Source organism: Mus musculus, chromosome 14 (assembly GCF_000001635.26).
Source record: "Mus musculus strain C57BL/6J chromosome 14, GRCm38.p6 C57BL/6J".
NCBI lineage: Eukaryota > Metazoa > Chordata > Mammalia > Rodentia > Muridae > Mus > Mus musculus.
In genome coordinates, this window is record NC_000080.6 from 25,940,616 (window position 1) to 25,960,200 (window position 19,585).

Consider the following 19,585-nt stretch of genomic DNA (forward strand, 5'->3'; position numbering starts at 1 on the left):
ATATATTTTTTAAAAAGATTGATTTATTTATGTATATGAGTACACTGTAGCTGTACAGATGGTTGTGAATCTTCATGTGGATGTTGGGAATTGAATTTTTAGGACCTCTGCTCACTCCGGCCAACTCCACTTGCTCAGACCCTGCTTGCTCTGGCCCAAAGATTTATTTATTATTATACATAAGTACACTGTAGTTGACTTCAGACTCACCAGAAGAGGGTGTCAGATCTCATTAAGGGTGGTTGTGAGACACCATGTGGTTGCTGGGATTTGAACTCAGGACCTGCAGAAGAGCAGCCAGTGCTCTTACCTGCTGAGCCATCTCATCAGTCCTATTATATTAATAATTAGTAACTAATCTCTTTGAGTTTCTAAGCAGCCAAGGCTTGAAACTTTTATGTCACCAAGATTGGCCTTGAACACCTGATTTCTGAAATCCTTACCTTGACTTCTAGAGCACTGAAATTACAGGTTTGAGTCAACCCAGCTAAGACATACATACCTGCAGATTCAAACCAGGTTGCTGGGAGATAATGAAGGAAGACCAGCCCTTCTACCTGCAACGGGGAGGCAAACTGCTTATACACCTGCAGAAAATTATTTGAGAACAAAGAGGAATTCAACACCTTTTCTTCCAGATGAATTAATATGATGCAGCTGTGAGGTGTGTGTATTTTCTGTACCCTGATTATAGAAAACGACTAACATTGTAGGTTTTCTAGCCTCCTACACATTGAGCAAATACAAAGGTGCTAGATAGAACTATGAGAAAAACGCAAAGGCATCCAGTTTCTCCAACGTGAAACCCAGGTTTGGGCTATCCCCCGTTCTCCCTTCCTCCCTCCCTCCCTCCCTCCCTCCCTCCCTCCCTCCCTCCCTCCCTCCCTCCCTCCCTCTCTCTCTTTCTTTCTTTCTTTCTTTCCTTCCTTCCTTTTATCTCTGTTTTTTTCAAGACAGAGTTTCTCCGTGTGGCCTTGGCTGTCCTAGAATACACGCAGTAGACCAGGCTGCAGTCAAATGTCCAGACACCCACCTACCTCTGCCTCCCAAGTGCTGGGATTAAAGGTGTGCACCATCACCACCACCTGGCATCTTTCTCCGTTTTAAAAGGTGAGGTCTTGCTAAATTTCCTAGGCTCATTTTGAACTGTAGACTCTCCGGACCCTCGTGCTTCATTTTCTTCATTTATAATTTTTTCCCCCTGAGACAGGGTTTCCCCACGTAACCCTGGAACTTGTTCTGCAGACCAGGCTGGCTTCAAACTCACAGAGCTCACCTGCTTCTGCCTCCACAGGGCTGGCATTAAGGGCAGGTGACACAATCTTCTCCACCACCCGGCTCTCTCTCAGCCTCTTGAGTAGCTTGGAATTACAGGTGGGAGCATCGGGAATTTCATCTTCTGCTCCTTTAGAGAACTGAGGCTGACTGGGGGTACATGACTCTCAAAAAAAAAAAAAAAATTGCCGATAGAATACATGAGTCTTATAACGGCGAGCACTCTATTGCCTATATTCTCAGTGTTCCTTTATTGAATGTTGTGGGCCCTCTGTGACTTCGATAGACTTCCTTCCTTGCATAGCTGTCACCTGTACCAGGTCAGCAGGATATGGCAAGCTTATGGTCTTGGCACCCTGTCTCCACTGCCCTCTGGTCTAGGTGGGGGTAAAACAATGCCATACTATAAAGATAGCACAGAAACTCAATAGGAAGACTCCTTTGGTGTGTGTTTAATGAATGAAGGGGCTTTGTTTGGAAGACTGATTTGGTTTTTGCCAGTAGGTGTGCCTAAGGTGATCCTGGTGGAGGGTTTGGCTGGGTCAAGGGTGGAGCCTTTTTTTTGTGTGTGAAGATTGGGTGGGGTGCTTAGGGTGTGGCTGGGGAGGGGAGCAGCATCTGCTTATATTATCAGTAACCAGAAAAAGTTATTTCTCTCTTCTGCACCGAGCAAGGTCTGAGATTGGAGGTTTCCAGCATGCTTTCAAAAAGTAAGTTGCTTGGTAAGGGACCAAACTATGGCTTCTGTAGCTATCTATCTGATGCTCTACCCAGGGATGTCTAGCCTCTATGGTATTTCAATGTATTTATCTACATATGTGTTGGGCTGCATTCAGAGCTATCCCAGGACACATTCTCCCTACAGCTTGGACGCGCACTGCATCTGGGTTTTTGTTTGTTTGTTGCTTGTAGGGATGTGAGTTCTCATCTCTGGGTTTTGTTTGTTTGTTTGTTTTGTTTGTTTTTCGGGACAGGGTTTCTCTGTACAGTCCTGGCTGTCCTGGAACTCACTCTGTAGACCAGGCTGGCCTCCAACTCAGAAATCTGCCTCTGCCTACCAAGTGCTGGGATTAAAGGCGTGTGCCACCACTGCCCGGCCTCATCTCTGTTTTTCTTTTTCTTTCTTTCTTTTTTTTTTTTTTTGGTTTTTCGAGACAGGGTTTTTCTGTGTAGCCCTGGCTCATCTCTGTTTTTTAGCTCTTTTTTTAAAAAAATTATTTTATGAATATGAGTACCCTGTCACTGTCTTCAGACACACCAGAGGAGGGCATTGGATCCCATTACAGATGGTTGTGAGCCATCATGTGGTTGCTGGGAATTGAGCTCATGACCTCAGGAAGAGCATTGAGTGCTCTTAAGTGCTGAGCCATCTCTCCAGCCTTTTTTTGTTTGTTTGTTTGTTTGTTTGTTTGTTTTTTGAGACAGGGTTTCTCTGTATAGCTGTGTCTGTCCTGGAACTCACTTTGTAGACCAGGCTGGCCTCGAACTCAGAAATCCGCTTGCCTCTGCCTCCCGAGTGCTGGAATTAAAGGCGTGGGCCACCATACCCGGCCTTATTCTTTTTCTTGTTTCAGGGATTGTGGTAGTCCTGGCTCTCTTGGAACTCCCTATATAGGCCTTAGAGAGAACTGCCTGCTGAGATTTTAGGCCAGTGAAAGTTAATGAGATGGGGCAGGAAATGGAACTTGGTAGCACAGCACTTGACTTGATCCTTAGTCTTGTAAAACCACGTGTAAAAATAAAGCTGGGTGTGGCAGGTGTGGTGTGTCTCCACTACTGAGAGGCAGAGGTAGGCAGATCTCTGACTTGGAGAGCAGCCTAACCTGGTCTACACAGTGCGTTCCTGGTTATCCTTGGCTGAAGGAAAATAAAATTAGTGAAAATAAAATAAATGAAAGGGAAAGAGGTAATAGAGAGAAATAAGAGGCAAAAATCTTATAAATGTTAAGCTAGGGCTATATGGTGCTTGAAATTGCAGCCTTTTAATAACTTTTAACATTAGTAACATTTTTTGCTAAAGGATTAACAAAAGTAGCTGTCTTAACGTCTTGTGTCAAAGCAATTGCAGAAGCAGTGTTGCTAGCTATTAATGTAATTAAAGCTGCTATACCAGCAATAATCAAGCCCACACTACCCTCTCGCTTCTGTTTAGAGCCTGACTCACTTCTCCCAGTACTTGTAAGCTTTTTTTCAGAATACGAAGGTCCTGTAATACTCACAGGTAATAAAACAAAAGCTGGCTGATAGACACCATAGCTGACATGCCAGGTTTCAACACACTAACACAATTAGAAAGTGTACAACTTACGTTGAGTACTATAGAATAAATAAAAGTAATTTTAACATGACCAATTAATAAAAGATTAGGAGTCTTAACACATGCACCAACTCCCAGTCCAGATCCTACCCCAACTTTATCCACTGTAAACGTAACTTTATACCAGGCAGCTGTCAATGTCCAAATGTCTCTGAAAATGTCCAGAACCAGCCTTTCAAATGAAGACTATTATTTCCAATATTGGATTGACTTCTAGGTCAGTCTATGTTTGAGTCAGAATAACTGGTCACATTAAAGGAAAGAGAAGTGTCATTATAATAACTTCTGTTTGGTTAAGTTTTTGAAGGCAAGTTTCCACAGTCCACATGTTCTCTGTCCCACAAAGTCTAAAAGCTTGAAGCAAGGCAGCTTGTCCAATCTGGGATATAGGCAAGCAAAGGTGGGCCAAGAACAGGTGTCCTATACAGCTTTCCTGTCACCATTGTCAGGGCACTCAGCAAGCTCACAGTCAGCATCATTCTTTGTCCCAGCATCAGCATGTCTCACAAATCACTCTGGCAGCTAGCATGCTCCTTACGCTCCTTCAGCATCCTGGGGGGAAAAAACACAAACATGCTCTCTTCCCCATATTAAATATCTGATTGGGACCATGCCATGTGCCAGTATGTGGATCCTTCCATTTCACCTAGGCATAAGTATGCCGAGTTGTAGGGTGCCATGGACACTCAGCAGAGAGAGTTCCTTGGCATCCAAATATAAAATTTTAAAATGAGAAGAACATGGTTTAAATAATTGTGTGGTGTATGGGGGATATAACTCCCCCTTTTTATTTTATGAAGGTATTGTTTTAAAGTTCCACAATACCTTGTCCTTGAGGATTATAAGGAATCCCAGTAATGTGGGTAACATTAAATTGTCAATAGAAAGTCTCAAATGCTTGACTGCAATAGCCAGTTCTATTATCTGTTTACTCTGATCTGAACACCCAGTATAGAAAAACAATGTAGGCAATGACTAATTAAATTAAACTTTTAGCTGCTTCTCTTGTTAAAGCAGTTACAACTAGAAAGTCTTAGAAGGTGTCAATAGTCACATGTACATATTTTACTTTTCCAAAGTCAGAAATATGAGTAACATCCATTTGCCATTATTGATTAGGTATGAGTCCTCAAGAATTAACACTATTATATAGTACAGGAAGAAATTGAGAACAAGTCTTTACAATTTGACTTTCACATTCTTTAGAAATACCAAATTATTGTCTCAAGCCTACTGTCTCAAGTTCTATCTCCAAATCAGGTTCCTGCCAAGTGGCCCCAAGATCTCTTGTGCTCTGAGCAGAGGTTCTCATGAACCCTGTGGGAAATTGGTTGCTAGGATTTTAGGTATGAACCCTACACCTGATGACGTTGCTATTCTAGGACAGTAGGGAAAGCTGGGTTGTGCAATGAAACCTGGGGGAATGTGTTCTTCTAGAGTCACTAAACCTTGCTTCCTTTTCACCAGCCCCTCAATTTAGTTGCAGATAAGATTAAATATACCCCCAAACTCAACAGTCAAGAATTAATTTCATTTAGGTTGTTTAATGGCCTTGGCATGGAACATTTTTTCTGACCTGTATTTTAAGGTGAATTGATGTAACTGAGAATCTGTTTGGAAACAAGGTCTTACTGTGTATGTAGACTGGTTTGGTCTTGGCTCACTGAGATCTGCCTGCCTTCTGTTTCTTGTGTGGGGGTTAAAGGTATATGCCACAACACCCAGTCATCTGAAAAATGAATGCCTTAGAACCAATGAACTGTCCAGTTCTTTTACAGTCTGTTACGGTGTTTGAGACTCTGGAAGCAAAGGGTGAGAACCGCCAGCTTATCTGCTCTCAGAATGAATTTGGCTTTATTCCAAATGGTCCTGGGTTTAATACCAGCCCCACAGAAAACGGGCCTGGTGGCACAAGCCTGTGATCCCAGCACAGGGAGGTTGAAGCAGAGGGATCATACATTCAAGGTCATGTGTTACTTGTCAGTTGGAGGCTAACCGGGGATCTGTGAGTTATGATGGACATGTAACATACACATTGCATGACTTATTTAAGGAATTATGCTTGTGGCTTTCTTCCTGAGAAATCTCGCTAAGGTGAATGCTGTGTCTCCTTCAGGAGAGAGAACAGTGGAGCCAACATTGAAGGAGGGCTGGGGACTTAGAAAAGTGGTAGAGTATTTTCTAGGCCAGTGCAAGGCCCTGGGTTCAGTCCCTACTACCAGAGAAACAACTAAACACTAGTACTGGCTGGTGCAGGAATGTATATCATAAGAACCAAGGACCAATTGGGCCGGTATAAAAATTTTCAGAGCAATGTCAAGGGGTCACCTTTGGGCTTTCTAGTGTAAAGACTGATTTTTTTTCCGTCTATATGAGAAATAGTTTTCAAGGCCCAAGAAACCAATGGGGGTACACTGCCTAAGGCAAGCAATGTAAATGCTAGACCTAGAGGACATCTGGGAATGTTGGGACTGGCCAAGAACTCTGATTCTCTGGGTTCAAAATGGTTCTGTGGCTTTAGCTGACCTCAGATAAAGGTTCTTATCTTATCCTTGTCCGAGGACAACCGAACATTCAGTCTGCTGTTGGGTTTAAGGACCAGCGATGCTACCTGTCAGCCTTGTAGGTATTTGACACACGCTCACCTCTTTTCTTCCCTCGGCTGCTGGAATTTGACACTCACCTTGCTTTCCTTATGTCTTCCTCTGATCTTTGCTACTATGACAATCGCAGAATCTGGGTTGTTGTTTCTCTTTTTTTTTTTTTTTTTTTTTTTTTTATAGTTCTGATAGTCGGAAAGCCCAAGAATGAGGGCTGGTGTTTGGTGCGGGACTTTAGGCCTTGTGGCCCTGTGACAGGAAGGCGGGATTGTGAGAGTGCCAGAGCTCACTCTCACCATGCCTGGATCTCTTTATCTTTAGGTTTTCTAAAATTTATTTCAAACTGTGGTGAAAAATAAAACTTACTGACTAAACCTACAGAGTTTATGTTGCAGATAGCCCTGGGGCTAATTATATTTGATGTTAATTCCGTTCTCCTGTGAGGGGTTGTGAACAAGGAATGAGTCTGCACTCAGGTGATTTCCTGTAAACCTGCTTCCCACCTTAATTTCTAAAATAATGGCTAGAGGGGCTGATTGGGCAGAGAAAGAGGGGAAGGTGGAGCTGAAAGTCTTGGGAGAAAAGGGGAGAGAGAGAGAGAGGATGGGGGAGGAGAAGGAGGGGGAGGAAGAGGAGGAGGAGGAGGAGCAGGAGGAGCAGGAGGAGCAGGAGCAGGAGGAGGAGGGAAAGTGGAGCACCTGGCCTGGAGAAACCACAGGTTCTAAGGGGTCTCTTATATGGGGAAGATGGTAGTGTAGTGGTAGATCTGCTCAATCTAGGTGCAGAGCATGTATTCATATTGAGTTGTGTTTTCATTGCCTCGGCTTATCTGGGTTGGAGATTTACTGCAGCAAGTTTAGTAGTGTTTCATTCACTTTGTTTTATCATCAAGCACTTTGTTCAGCAAACCAGGACTATGATTTGTTTATACGGCACTTAAGTAGATGGCACTCAGAAGTTAGAGGACAACAGCCAGGGAGTCAGTTCTGTTCCCATGTGGGTCCCACGGTCAAACTAAGATTCCCTCAAGCTTGGTGGCAAGAACTTACTTGCAAAGCCATCTTGCTGGCCCTATTTTATTTACTTTTAGATGCATGACAAACCCATTCATTTCTTTTTTATTTTAAGGTTTATTTATTTTAATGTATATGTGTACACTGTAGCTGTCTTCAAACACACCAGAAGAGGGCACCAGATCTCATTACAGATGGTTGTGAGCCACCATGTGGTTGCTGGGAATTAAACTCAGGACCTCTGGAAGATCAGTCAGTGCTCTTAACAACTGAGCCATCTCTCCAGCCCCCGTTAATTTCTTATACAAATTCAATGTCTGAGATACCTTGTTTTTTTGTAGTTTGTTGTTGTGTATTGAGTGAAGCTGACTACTATGGTCAGCGCCCCCAAAAGTTGTATGCTAAAAAAAAACCCTTAATGTATCAAACCAAGGGACCAATTCAAGACTAGAAGATTTGACTCTAAATACTCAAGTTCCCTCTTGTATTGAAATCACCTTTAAGCTACTAAGCCATATCACATAAGGCATTAGCCTACACTTTGAGGCTGCTCACTTCTCGCAGACCCCACCCCTTAGTACTGATACATCAAGTGCTCTTAACCACGGAGACTTCTTCCAATTCCCTTAACATTTTGCTTTTTAAACTTTTGTTTTGAGACATGAGATTCCTAAATTGCTTGAATTCTCTGTAGCCAAGCAAGCCTTGCTTCTCCTCTTGCTTCTTCTGGAACAGCTGGGACTGTAGGGCAGCACCCCCAGCCCTGGCTGTCTCTGTTCTTTGTTATTCAGTTAATGTGCAGTTGTTCTTGAATGCCTTGAACAGTCTCAGTCTTGGCTAATTGATTATTCTGTTCCTGGGCTCCTCCAGATTTTATACAGATTTGTATTGCCAGAGATTGACCTGGTCAGCTTTGGGCTTGTACATGTTTTTTTTTTTTTTTTTTTTTTGGATGTACTTAAAGATTTATAGGGGGTGATGGTGGCCTGTGCCTTTAATCCCAGCTTTGGTAGCAGAGGCAGGTGGATCTCTTGAGTTCAAGCCTAGCCTAGTCCAGGACAGCCAAGACTACACAGAGAAACCCTGTCAACAAAGAAAGACATATTTATTGACTATGTATGAATGCTTTGACTGCATGTGTGCTTGTGCACCACATGCATGCCTATGGATGGTTGTGAGCTACCACTTGAGCACTGGGAACTTGTTAGACCTGACGAAAACATCTCCACAACTGTCTGATTAAGCAAACTTTATTTAGACTGGCCAGTTGGCTGCCTCTCCCAAAGTTTCAGAGAGCAGCCCCTCACTGACTTGGGGTCCCTTTTATGGGGAAGAGTTAGGGTTGAATGAAAACAGCTTTCAGATTAATTGGCTGTTAGTACCCAGACAGAAGAATGGGGGACTCTGGGCTCAAGACTGTCTGTGGGGTAGATTAGTGCAAGACTCATTATGTGAAAGGTATCTGGTAAGACACATTTCATAAGGCAAAAGGGCTATCATCATATCACAGGTTCAGGAGTTTAACAAGACAAAGGGCTGAGTATACGTCATGGGGTCACAAGTTCAGCATAGGTTGAAAAACATGGTTTGCCCTACAGACAACTAACCTGGGCTCAGGGGTTCACAGAGACTGAACGGACAATCAGGGAGCCTGGGTCTAACTGAGGCCCTCTGCATATGTTATGGTTGTGTACCTTGGTTTTCTGTGTAACTCCTAACAGTGGGGGCAGGGGTGGTCTTCCACTCTTTTGCCCACTTTTGGGACCCTTTTCCTCCCACCAGGTTGCCTTGTCCAGTCTTAACATGAGGGGAGGCACCTAGTCTTACTGCAACTTGTTATGCTGTGTTTGGTTGAGGATTGGGGCTTTGGGGAAACAGAGGACTGCAGTCTGGAGGTAATATGAGAGAATAGTAAGTAAATTAGAGGGGCTGGGGAGATGGCTCAGCGGTTAAGAGCACTGACTGCTATACCAGAGGTCCTGAGTTCAGTTTCCAACAACCATATGATGGCTCACAACCATCTGTAATGGGATCGGATGCCTTCTTCTGGTGTGTCTGAAGACAGCGAAATTGTACTCATATACATAAAATAAGTAAATAAAGCTTTAAAAAATAAGTAAATTAGAAGAAAAGAAAAACATGGTTTGCAGGCTTAGGAAACAAACTTATTCTTCTAAGGCATGGAAATTTAATAACAATGTATTATAGTGTGGCTCCTTAACAACAAAGAGTCTTGTTTTTCCACAAGCTGAATCCCGGTCTTCAACAAGTACTCTTTTGTTTGTTTGTTTTTCAAGTCAGGGTTTCTCTGTGTAGCCCTGGCTGTCCTGGAACTCACTCTGTAGACCAGGCTGGCCTCGAACTCAGAAATCTGCCTGCCTCTGCCTCCCAAGTGCTGGGATTAAAGGCGTGCACCACCACTGCCTGGTCAGCAAGTACTCTTAACTGCTGAGATATCTCTCTAGCCACTTATACTGAATGTTTTGAATGTCTCCAGTTTGTAAGTCTTCCAGTGTAGGCTTCTATTGTAGCTCTTATTGTCCTAGCTCTTATTGTCCTAGGCACCTGACTCTTGTATTTGATTTGTAATGTTCTCAAGTCTAGGGTGCTGTGCCCCCTTCCCCTTAATTAGGAAAAGAACCTGAGAAAGTTCCACACTGTGAGGATAGGCTGTTGAACTTTAACCTGGCTTTAGTTAATTTTTGTTTATTTAATTTTTGTTTGTGTGAGTGTGAGAGAGAGAGAGAGAGAGAGTCAGAGACAGAGACAGAGACAGCACAGAGTGTGTAGATCAGAGGATAACTAAGGAACTGTTTCTCCCTTCCCATTATGGGTTCGAGAGACTGGATTCAGGCTGTCAAGCTCTTGTGGCAAGTGTTTTTGCCTACTGAGTCTTCTTGCTAGCCTAAGAACAGTGCTTTCTGACAACCACCACACTGGACAGTCGGGAAAAGACCCCATTTCAATGGCTAGCAAGAAACAAACCAAAATGGTTCTAAAACAATAAACATAGCCTTAATGCTATTATTCTGTTTTTTTTTTTTTCAGAAAAAGATGTTTTAGTTGTGTGTGTATTTCTGTGCCTCTCTCTCTCTCTCTCTCTCTCTCTCTCTCTCTCTCTGTGTGTGTGTGTGTGTGTGTGTGTGTGTGTGTATGAATTCAGGCAGCTGCAGTTGTGAGCCACCTGACCTGGGTGCTGGGAATTGAACTCTGTCTGGTCTTCTTTAACAGCTGAGCCATCTCTCCAGCCCCACCTACACCCATAACACTTAAATTGTTATCAGGTTAATGTGAGTTGGTATATCCTTAATTACTAACATAAATGGGTGTCATTAGGATCTTTCTGCATAGTGTATACAATTTTGTTAGGCAGAAGAAATTCTTTCCTATGTTAGTGACTATAAATAAACTCTGACCCATCCAGCAGGTCAAGTTATTCGAGGGTCTCAAGGGGACCTTCTTCTGCGAACCAAATGGGGGGGGGGGGGGTAGAGAGAGACAACGAGGGCCTTATGCGAATAACGACATGGAACCGTTCTGAATTGCATCAAAGCCCCAATGTATTAGCCAGGCCCTAGGTTTAAATGCACAAGCAAAAGGGGAAGTGCCTTTCAGCAGGAGGAATGGGGCAGAGGAAATGGCACCTCAGCAGGAGGGATGGGGCAGCAGAAAAAGAGGAAGTACTTCTCAGCAGGAGGGATGGGGCAGCGGGGAAATTTTTCTTTTGGCGACTACACGGGGGAAGCAGGAACTTGGCGGTATCAGGGTACATCTTAAGGTCAGGACATCCGGCGCTGACTTAGGGCTGGAACAATCTGTGGTTGTTCTCCGAGCTGTGCGTCCAGTGGCCCGCTTTTGACCTCCTTTTCTTCTGGGGGGGCGGGGAGGCCCAATTCAGAGATCAGGACAATAGCATTGCCTTAATAGCTCCCAACAAAACTCAATTATCCTCATCAATTTAAAGTTGAGTCTGTAACCTTTTGTGGGTAGAAATGAGGTAGAGCACCACTTTAAGAAAACAAACTTTACAAATCAGTCAACAAACAAGCCTTTCTCTGGATGCCACTTACGTTCGATGCATTTCTGTTTCCATAGATTTTCCTGGCGCTCCAGAAACAAAAGACAATCGCAGCAAAGCAAGAAAGCGATATGGAAGCAGAAACTCAAAACCGAGACATAAATTTTCCAGAGATGAGCTGAAGAGACTTAAACAAGAATTTGCATACGCTCCTTACCCGGACTTCACCACCAAGGATGAGCTGGCCCGGCAGTTCCAGTGTGAAGTGAGCGTGATTGACGTAAGTCAGAGAGCTGAAGCTTCCCTTTGGTGAAGCCATTTCATGAGAAAGCTGACTGTCAGGGGCAGTGTTAACATGTCTGTTTTCATCTTTTAATGTGACTGAACATAGTATACACAGCTTAGGGAAAATAACCTATTATGAGGAAAAATTGGAAGCAGAGACACCTTAAGGAGCTATGGTCATGGGACTGGAGAGAACCTTAAGAGCTCTGGCTGCTCTTCCAGGGGAGCTGCGTTTGAGTCCTAGCGCCTACTTGTCAGCTCATATTTCTGTAACCCCAGTCCCAGGGCTTCTGACATCCTTTTCTGACCTTCACACACACATAGACATACCCGCAGGCAAAATACCATACACAAACAATAAAATTAAAAAAAAGAAAATTAGGCCACACCGACTTGGGTCCTGTGAGAATCAGGCAGATCGGGTCTGAGTTTGAGGCCTGTCTGATGTACAGAGCAAGTTTCAGTACAGCCAGGGCTATAAGAAGGCACCCTGTCTCCAAAATAACTACAACAACAACAAAAAATTAAAAGTTATTGTTATTACCTAGGGTGGCAACTGTGGGGGTTTCATACTGTATTTGCTGTGGGAAGAACATTTTACTTTTGGTTGTGAGCCTAGCCTTTAATGGCTGAGCCATCTCTTTAGCCCGGGAAGAACATTTTGGAACATGTTGAACATGTTTGCATGCATGAACAGGTTTGCTGAGGTGTTAGGTATAAAGCGAGGAGAGGGTAGACAAAGTTTGCTCCCCCAAAAAGAAATAAATGGAAGACTGCAGTTGTCTCTGTACTACAGAGGCCCAATAGGGGGCTGTTGACTAACTACTAGCTTGGTCATATGAGGGTCTCCTGTAGGTATTCACAGCTGCTCTGTGGCTATAATTGTTGTTAACCAAAGCTATTTGCTTGAAGTGAGTTTATGGAGGACAAAGCTGTGTCTTGCCTGGAAGACTGCACTTTGCAAGCACCCTTCCCTTCCTCAGTGATGTCCCTGAGCCTTGAAGGGGTTTGTTGATGTAGATCTCCCTGTAGTGGGGGTCGAACACGCACAAGCACTCAATGCCTTGACAGATACGTAGTAATCTGCATTAACTCTACTGTTTTCTTTGACCAAGGTTGAAAGTAGCACAAATCTATGATTTTAAAAGGGAAGTATTTTTAGCCTCCCTACTAGAGGCCCTGAACTCGGAATCCTCTTGCCTCAGCTTTCCAAGTGCTAGGATTACAGGTGTTTACCATCAAGCCTAGTTATTTAGTTAGAGTCAGAATCTTACTTTGTAGCCCTGACCATCCTGGAACTCACTCTGTAGACCTTGAACTCACAGAGAGATTCTCTTGTCTCTGCTTCTTGAGTACTGGGATTAAAAGTGTGTGCCCCCATGCCTGGCCCCCCATCTTAAATAATATTTAATCACTTCTACAACTCATCCCCCTTCAAAAAAATTGGACAATAATTTTCATGTATAATTGTTTTAAGGAGGCTATAAGTAAAGCCTAAATGTGCTTAGGACCAAATACCAAGGCATGACAAACATTTGCCAAGTTTTCCATCTCTCTCTCTCTCTCTCTCTCTCTCTCTCTCTCTCTCTCTCTCTCTCTTTTGAGAAAGGGTTTCTCTGTGTAACCCTGGCAGTCCTGGAACTCACTCTGTAGGACCAGGCTGGCCTCGAACTCAGAAATCTGCCTGCCTCTGCCTCTCAAGTGCTGGGATTAAAGGCATGAGCCACCACTGCCCTGACAAGTTTTTCATTTTTTTTTTTAAGATTTATTTATTTATTATATGTAAGTACACTGTAGCTGTCTTCAGATACCTCAGAAGAGGACATCAGATCTCATTACAGATGGTTGTGAGCCACCATGTGGTTGCTGGGATTTGAACTCACGACCTTCAGAAGAGCAGTCTGCGCTCTTAACTGCTGAGCCATCTCTCCAGCCCAAGTTTTTCATTTTTAAATGTAACACACAATACAATTTGTAATACATTGTATCTTGGTTGGGGGCAGCCTGGTGGAGTATCTGGGATGTCATCTTAAGGGACAGTTCCCATCTGCTGTCTGGATACAGAGGTTAGAGTAGGGTTAGCTGGAGCTGACTTCCATGCTTGAACATGGAAGCAGGGCTGGGGGCTGATTGGAAGGGTGCACAGCTCACAATCTCCATGGAAATGTGAAGGCATAGAAAAGGCCACCTTCATTTCTTCCCCCCTGTCTTTTCAAGGTCAGGAAGGCTGAGTCTACATGACTGTGACACTGACTATGGGGCATGGCAGAGTGGCAAACACCTTTACTCCTAGTACTCTTTGGGGGTCACTGAGTTTGAGGCCCACCTGATCTGCATAGTGAGTTCCAGGACAGCCAGAGCTATAGAGTAGAGAGAACCTGTCTCAATCAAACAAATAACACAAGTGAGAAAGAAAAGAAGCACTGTGGGGATAATGTGTTAGAATAGGGGCTTGAGTCTGGTCATACCACACCAGGCCAAAGCAGTTCCACGTGGAAGAGGTACTGGAGACAAAGAGGGAAAAGAGAGAAAGACAAAGGGAAAAAGGGTGTAAGTTACATCTTTTATTTAGGCTGTGACATAAGGGAAGTGTGGGAAGTGGACTCAGGGAAGGTATGTGGTTGTCATGGCAACAGGGGTCACCTATGTGTGACATTCCTGAGTTTGGAGCCCATCTACAGAACTGGTTCTTTAGTACCAACAGGGGGCACTGCTAGAAAGCAGCTTTGATGAACAATTTTCTTTTTTTGTTTTAGAACTGGTTTCAGAATAAAAGAGCCAGATTGGCACCAGAATTGAAAAGCAAAATTTCTGCCATGAGAAGAATGCGCAGGTGCCAAGACTACATGCGTACAGGTCACCAGGATACCCAGGTACAAGCTTCAGATTGCAGCCCTGGGCAAATCTCTTACACCCAAGTGTCACCAAATCTCTCACACCCAGGTCCCTTGCTCTCTTTTGTGCAGCCCCCAAAAGCTTCTGGTGAACAGTACAGCTCATGTGACTCTGTGGTCCGAAGCATCGGAAGGCAATCAATTGGCACTGTGGAGCATCAAGGGGCCGCTGGAAGGGAATCTTCTTTCAGACCAACAAACTTTACTTTTCCCCCTGTGTATGAGCAGTATTATATGGGTGACCAGCTTGAGACACAGGAAACCCAATATTTCACATTCTCTTACTGACAATGTTCCTTGTAGGCAGGGGCAAAGGTGGGTGGATTGTAACTGTTCCCCAATGCTCCCAGGACAGCAGCAGAATAACTGGGAATATCAGCAACCACTGCAGCATCCTCAGAGCTACCAAGAGAGGGTCCCGATGGCAGACTGGCTCGTTGTACACCAGAGTCAGAGAGATGGAGACACAGCAGGCACTCAGATGCTCCTTGGCCAGCTGCAGTCAGTGTTCCACCAAATGCTGCTTTGGCTACATGGGCAGCAAGGGACTGCTGACAGTGTTACTCCTCAGGAGAGCAGTCCTGTCAAAACACACAAGCTTCAGGAATTTAGAAAGCAGCATGAGGGGCTAAAGTGGAGTCCAGGAGTCTCAACAAAGATCCAGGGTTCCCATGAGTGATTCTAGAAGAGGAAGGTTGTGACCTTGTCCTAGCTATAAGCCTTTTTTTTTTTTTCCTTCCCCTCACTGTCAGGCATATCAATGCTTTTAACTTCTATGGACCAGATTGGCCAATCTTCTAGGACTCCTGGCAGGTGCTGTTAGAAAAAAGGAAAGCGCAGGGCCAGCTTGTCCAATCCAGCCTCCAGGGCCTCAGTAGCCAGTGGCAGCCTAAGGGGCTTTGACCTTCTCAGTGGCTCCAAGTCTGAGGGAGGTCTGACATCATGTTCCCCAGAGTATTGAGCTCCTGGGTCAGCTGTCAGAGCCTAGCTACAAGTTTAGATGGTCACTATTGGACTGTTCCAATTTTAGATGTAGTGGAGAGAGTTATCCAGAGAGCCAGTGCTCATTTGGCCAAATAGGCAAATAAGAAGTTTACCCTTGTTAACCTGGAGGTTATTATTGTTAATGTCTTCCCCTCCTAACTCCCTTGAGGGTTTTTTGTTTTATTTTATCTTAGGATGCTGCTTAGATTATTAGAGGTTTTATTTCTAGAGGAGACAATCAACTGTTGTAACACTTTATAAGACGTGAAAAGGTGGAGGGAGTGTATTCAGAGTATGAGACTGTGAATACACATTGTATACAAGTGTTACGTTGTCCAAGAATGAATAAAAGATATTAACTTCCAAACCAAAATACCTGTATGTAGACTTTTTTCTTTAGCCAAATAAAGATTCAATCTCTTAGAGAGTGGGTGTGTCACCAGGTAGGTGGCACACACCTTTAGTCCCAGCACTCGGCAGCCAGAGTTCAAGGCCAGTCTGGTCTACAGAGTTCCAGCCCCTGGCTAAATCATAAGTTATTTCCCAAGGATTTCTGTCAACTTACATGTGATCCATCTGGATTCCAGGTTTCTTTCATTCAACTGGTGAGACAGGAGTTTTTGATGTCCTCTGCAGTGGAAGCTAACCAAATTTCTGAAGCTCATTTACATCAAAGCATTTTGTAGGGAACTCTGCTCGCTGAGCCCCCACCCCCATTTTTTTTAACATAAAATTTTTAAAATATTATTGTCGAGGGGTCAGGGCTGCATGCCTGCATTCATGGTGGCGGGGAGGGGGCTGGGGGTGGGGGGGTGGTTGAAGGATTTCTGGGAGTGTGTACTTCCACTGTGAGTTTTGAAGACCAAACTTGGGTCTTTAGGGCTGAGCGATCTTTCGGCCTAAACTGAGGTTTTTGTTTTCCTTATGGAATTGCAACTGTGTAGCACTACACCAGTTTGCTGTGGTGCTATGGAGTGAGCTCATGCCTTTGTGCATACATTCACATTTTTTTTTCTTACTAAGTGGCTTAGCAAGGGGGCCAGAGAGATGGCTCAGCAATTGAGAGCACTTACTGCTCTTGGGAGGAGCAAGATTCAGTTCCCAGCACCCACATGGTGGCTTACAACTTTCTGTAACTCCAGGGAATTCAATGTCTTCTGACATTGAGGGTACCATGCACACAGGCAAAACACTCCATACACATAAGAAAAGTGCTAGCCATTGAGCAAGGCAGGCACTCAGAACAACGCCCAGATTAATACACCTGCAGCAGCTGAGCTTGGCCAGAGCCATTCCTGACCTTACTCTAATCGTTTACACACGTGTTCCATGACCTTGAGCTAAACACGCTCAAATATGTCTATTCTGGGTTGTTCTTAAATTGTGATGATAAACCAAGCACGCATGCTCAGGAATGCTTGCCAACTCCTGTGAGCATGTGTTGGCTCCCTGGGTAAAATCTCCCACCTTGTTCCAGGAGGGCATTGCTCTGAAAATAACTCTTGTGCTGTCTTTGCCTGTTGCAGGTAATATGTATTCTCCAACTCTTAAATCCTGATTATGCCTGTTTAGTCTTTGCACCGAGAGATGTGAGTTTGTTGTGCTCAGTCACAGAATTCCAGCAAATTTCAAATACCAGATTATATATTAGGGACTCTCGTCTTTATGTTGCACATTGGCCAATCAGAATAACACCCTTCAAGTTCATCCGTGCTTTGAACAGGGTTTCTTTGCTAGGATCAGGAGTATTTGGGACAGGGGTCTTGCTCTGTTGCCTAGGATAGTCTAAATTTCTTGCAGTTGAGCTAGGCCAGTCCAAGGCATTCCTTGAGGCCATGATGTGTGGAGAAGGAATGTAGCTTTGTCAGAAACCAGGAGCATGCTTGGCAGGGTTAGTGATAACCTGGGCTGAGGTTATCAGACCTAAGGCTTCAGAGTCTCTGTAATGGCTTGGAATATCTCCTGTTCCCTTTGTGCAACATAGGATTAGCTTCCTACAGACTTTGTCCCATTGGCAATAGTTTGCACTGGCTTTGTTCCACTACAACCCCCCAACCCTGAAAGCTGTGTAGAAGAAGTTGCGTAAGACAGCTTGTGCATGACCTCATGCCCCAAGCTCTCCTAGCTTCCTTACCCTCTCGTGCCTTTGTTCACACTCTGTTCATCTGTTACTGAAGAATGACCTGCTGGCCCAGGTTAGACTACAGTGATCCCCCTGCTTCAACCTCGAGTAGCTGGAACTACAGGTGTGTGCCATGATCCCTTGTTAATTTTCTTAACTGAAAAGCTGAATAGTATTTATCCACTCATTGGCCAAGGACTACTTAATAGTGGGTGCCCGCACAATGACGTCCTTGGGAGACAGATGTTGGTAGAAAATGACTAAGCTGGATAAGACTTCTGCTTTTAAGGCATCTAACCAAAAGGGTTATGTGGAGGACACGTTGGCAGCTTTGTACAAACTGCCTAGGGGAAGGGAGGAACAATGGCCGGTCACATTACTAGGACCCTCCGTGATTACAGTTGAGCACCATGACATTGCTGTCTCCAACATTCCCTGAGATGGTTTGTATCATTTTCCCTCAAAGCTTTGTTCAACAGCAATGGCTTGGTCTCAAGAAAGATCTGGGTTCATTGAGGATACAGGTGCTGTGCAGAGGCACCAAGTGCAAGTCAACAATTTGATTTTAAGGAACTCAAGGTTGCCTCTTTTCTATTCCTCACTCTGTGGTGTAAACAGCCCCCCACCCCAACCTGAAGCTGATGAACCAGACCTGGACTTTGCTGCCACTAAGGAGATTACCTAGGGTGGGGCCTGCCTCCCTAAATCACTCTATTGTTCAGCCACTGTAGCTGTTCCTCTTCAAGATACTGCTACCTCAATATATATCAAAAGATGGCCTAGTCGGCCATCACTGGAAAGAGAGGCCCATTGGACTTGCAAACTTTATATGCCCCAGTACAGGGGAATACCAGGGCCAAAAAGGGGGAGTGGGTGGGCAGGGGAGTGGGGGTGGGTGGATATGGGGGACTTTTGGTATAGCATTGGAAATGTAAATGAGTTAAATACCTAATAAAAAATGGAAAAAAAAAAAAAAAAAAAAAGATACTGCTACCTGCTGAGAGGCCCCGGATCTATTCTGGAGACTACATCCTATTCTGCACCTGCAGCTGGCTCTGAAAGAACCTAGTGGGGAAACCCCCACTCAATTCTCATTCAGCGCACACCCAAGAATCACGAACAGAAGACCATCTTGATGTAAAAGCATGAGGTAGTTTAATGACGGAGCTCCGGGCCGGCAAGCATCTCCCGCAGGAGACAGAGGTGTCGACCACGTGGTGGAGCCATAATGGCGGAGCTCCGGTTCGAAACGTATCTCACAGAGGAGACAGTGGTTTCGACCCCGAGACTTGAAAGCTAGGGACTTTTATAGAAAAGGGGTGGGGCTGGGGGAGGAATTGGCGTGGTTTCACATGATTGGTTCATTTAAACATCAACAGACTGTCAGAAGGGCGGGAGATAGGGAGGCACTAGGCCAGTCAGGACATGTGATGACGAGTCTGCCCGGGCATGACCTGGCCTGTTCTGCTATGTTCTCAGCCCCATGTTTTAAAGCTCACAAACAACTCTTTGGGCTATTTGACATAAATTACATGAATCACATGTCTCAAGTTTTATTTCCTTTCAGCTCCAAGGATGAATTGGCGGGAATGGGTCTCCCCCCTCCTTTATAAAGCGTGTCCACCATTAAACATTTGAGCTTTGATCAGAATACTGTCTTGGTTCCATCTCTCTCTCTCTCTCTCTCTCTTCCACCTAGTTTCCCTCTCTTTCAGTGCCGGCCTGCCACTCAGGTGTACCCGTCCTTGTGAGCCGCTGGACAGCTCGCAACACTGTGGGAAACACAGAGTAGTGATTTTGTATATAATGGACAGTTCTTGGCTCTTAAAGGGATACCTGAGCAAGCTGGGAACCATTTTTCTTTAACACAGGCTATAATGTCGCTTTGGTGACTAGCTGAAGTTTAGGTTCCGTCGGAAAAAAAGACTAGTTTAAACCGTATGAGCTGTAAGAGCAAAGCAACAAGTCTGATTTGAACATTGGGTCACTCTCAGAGTCAGAATGGCTCCTGAGAACTGTGGCCAACAACATACACAGCAGCATTTAAAGAGAACGGAAGCAAAGGAGAGTTTAATGT

At 44.5% G+C, this 19,585-nt stretch overlaps 1 protein-coding gene across 3 annotated transcripts; it reads left to right on the forward strand.

The window, feature by feature from the left end:
- Window positions 944-15,759, forward strand: Cphx1 (cytoplasmic polyadenylated homeobox 1). Of its 3 annotated transcripts, none has more exons than XM_017315769.1 (6): window positions 944-1,110; window positions 1,211-1,374; window positions 1,950-1,985; window positions 11,301-11,503; window positions 14,265-14,381; window positions 14,475-15,759. In XM_017315769.1, exons 3-6 carry the CDS (start codon window positions 1,973-1,975, stop codon window positions 14,688-14,690), a joined length of 549 nt encoding a protein of 182 aa, XP_017171258.1. In that variant the 5' UTR covers window positions 944-1,110; window positions 1,211-1,374; window positions 1,950-1,972; the 3' UTR covers window positions 14,691-15,759. The 3 variants fall into 3 exon arrangements, with proteins under 3 accessions (XP_017171258.1, XP_017171259.1, NP_780551.1); XM_017315770.1 differs by having other exon boundaries at window positions 1,295-1,374; NM_175342.3 differs by lacking the exons at window positions 944-1,110; window positions 1,211-1,374 and having other exon boundaries at window positions 1,929-1,985; window positions 14,475-15,750.
- Window positions 15,760-19,585: the final 3,826 nt, after the last annotated feature.

Excerpts from the sequence above, each read along its gene's own strand:
- Cphx1 (XM_017315769.1), top strand. Across the intron at positions 11,504-14,264 it reads GTGAAGTGAGCGTGATTGAC|AACTGGTTTCAGAATAAAAG; the intron begins GTAAGTCAGAGA and ends TTTTTGTTTTAG. Across the intron at positions 14,382-14,474 it reads CAGGTCACCAGGATACCCAG|CCCCCAAAAGCTTCTGGTGA; the intron begins GTACAAGCTTCA and ends TCTTTTGTGCAG.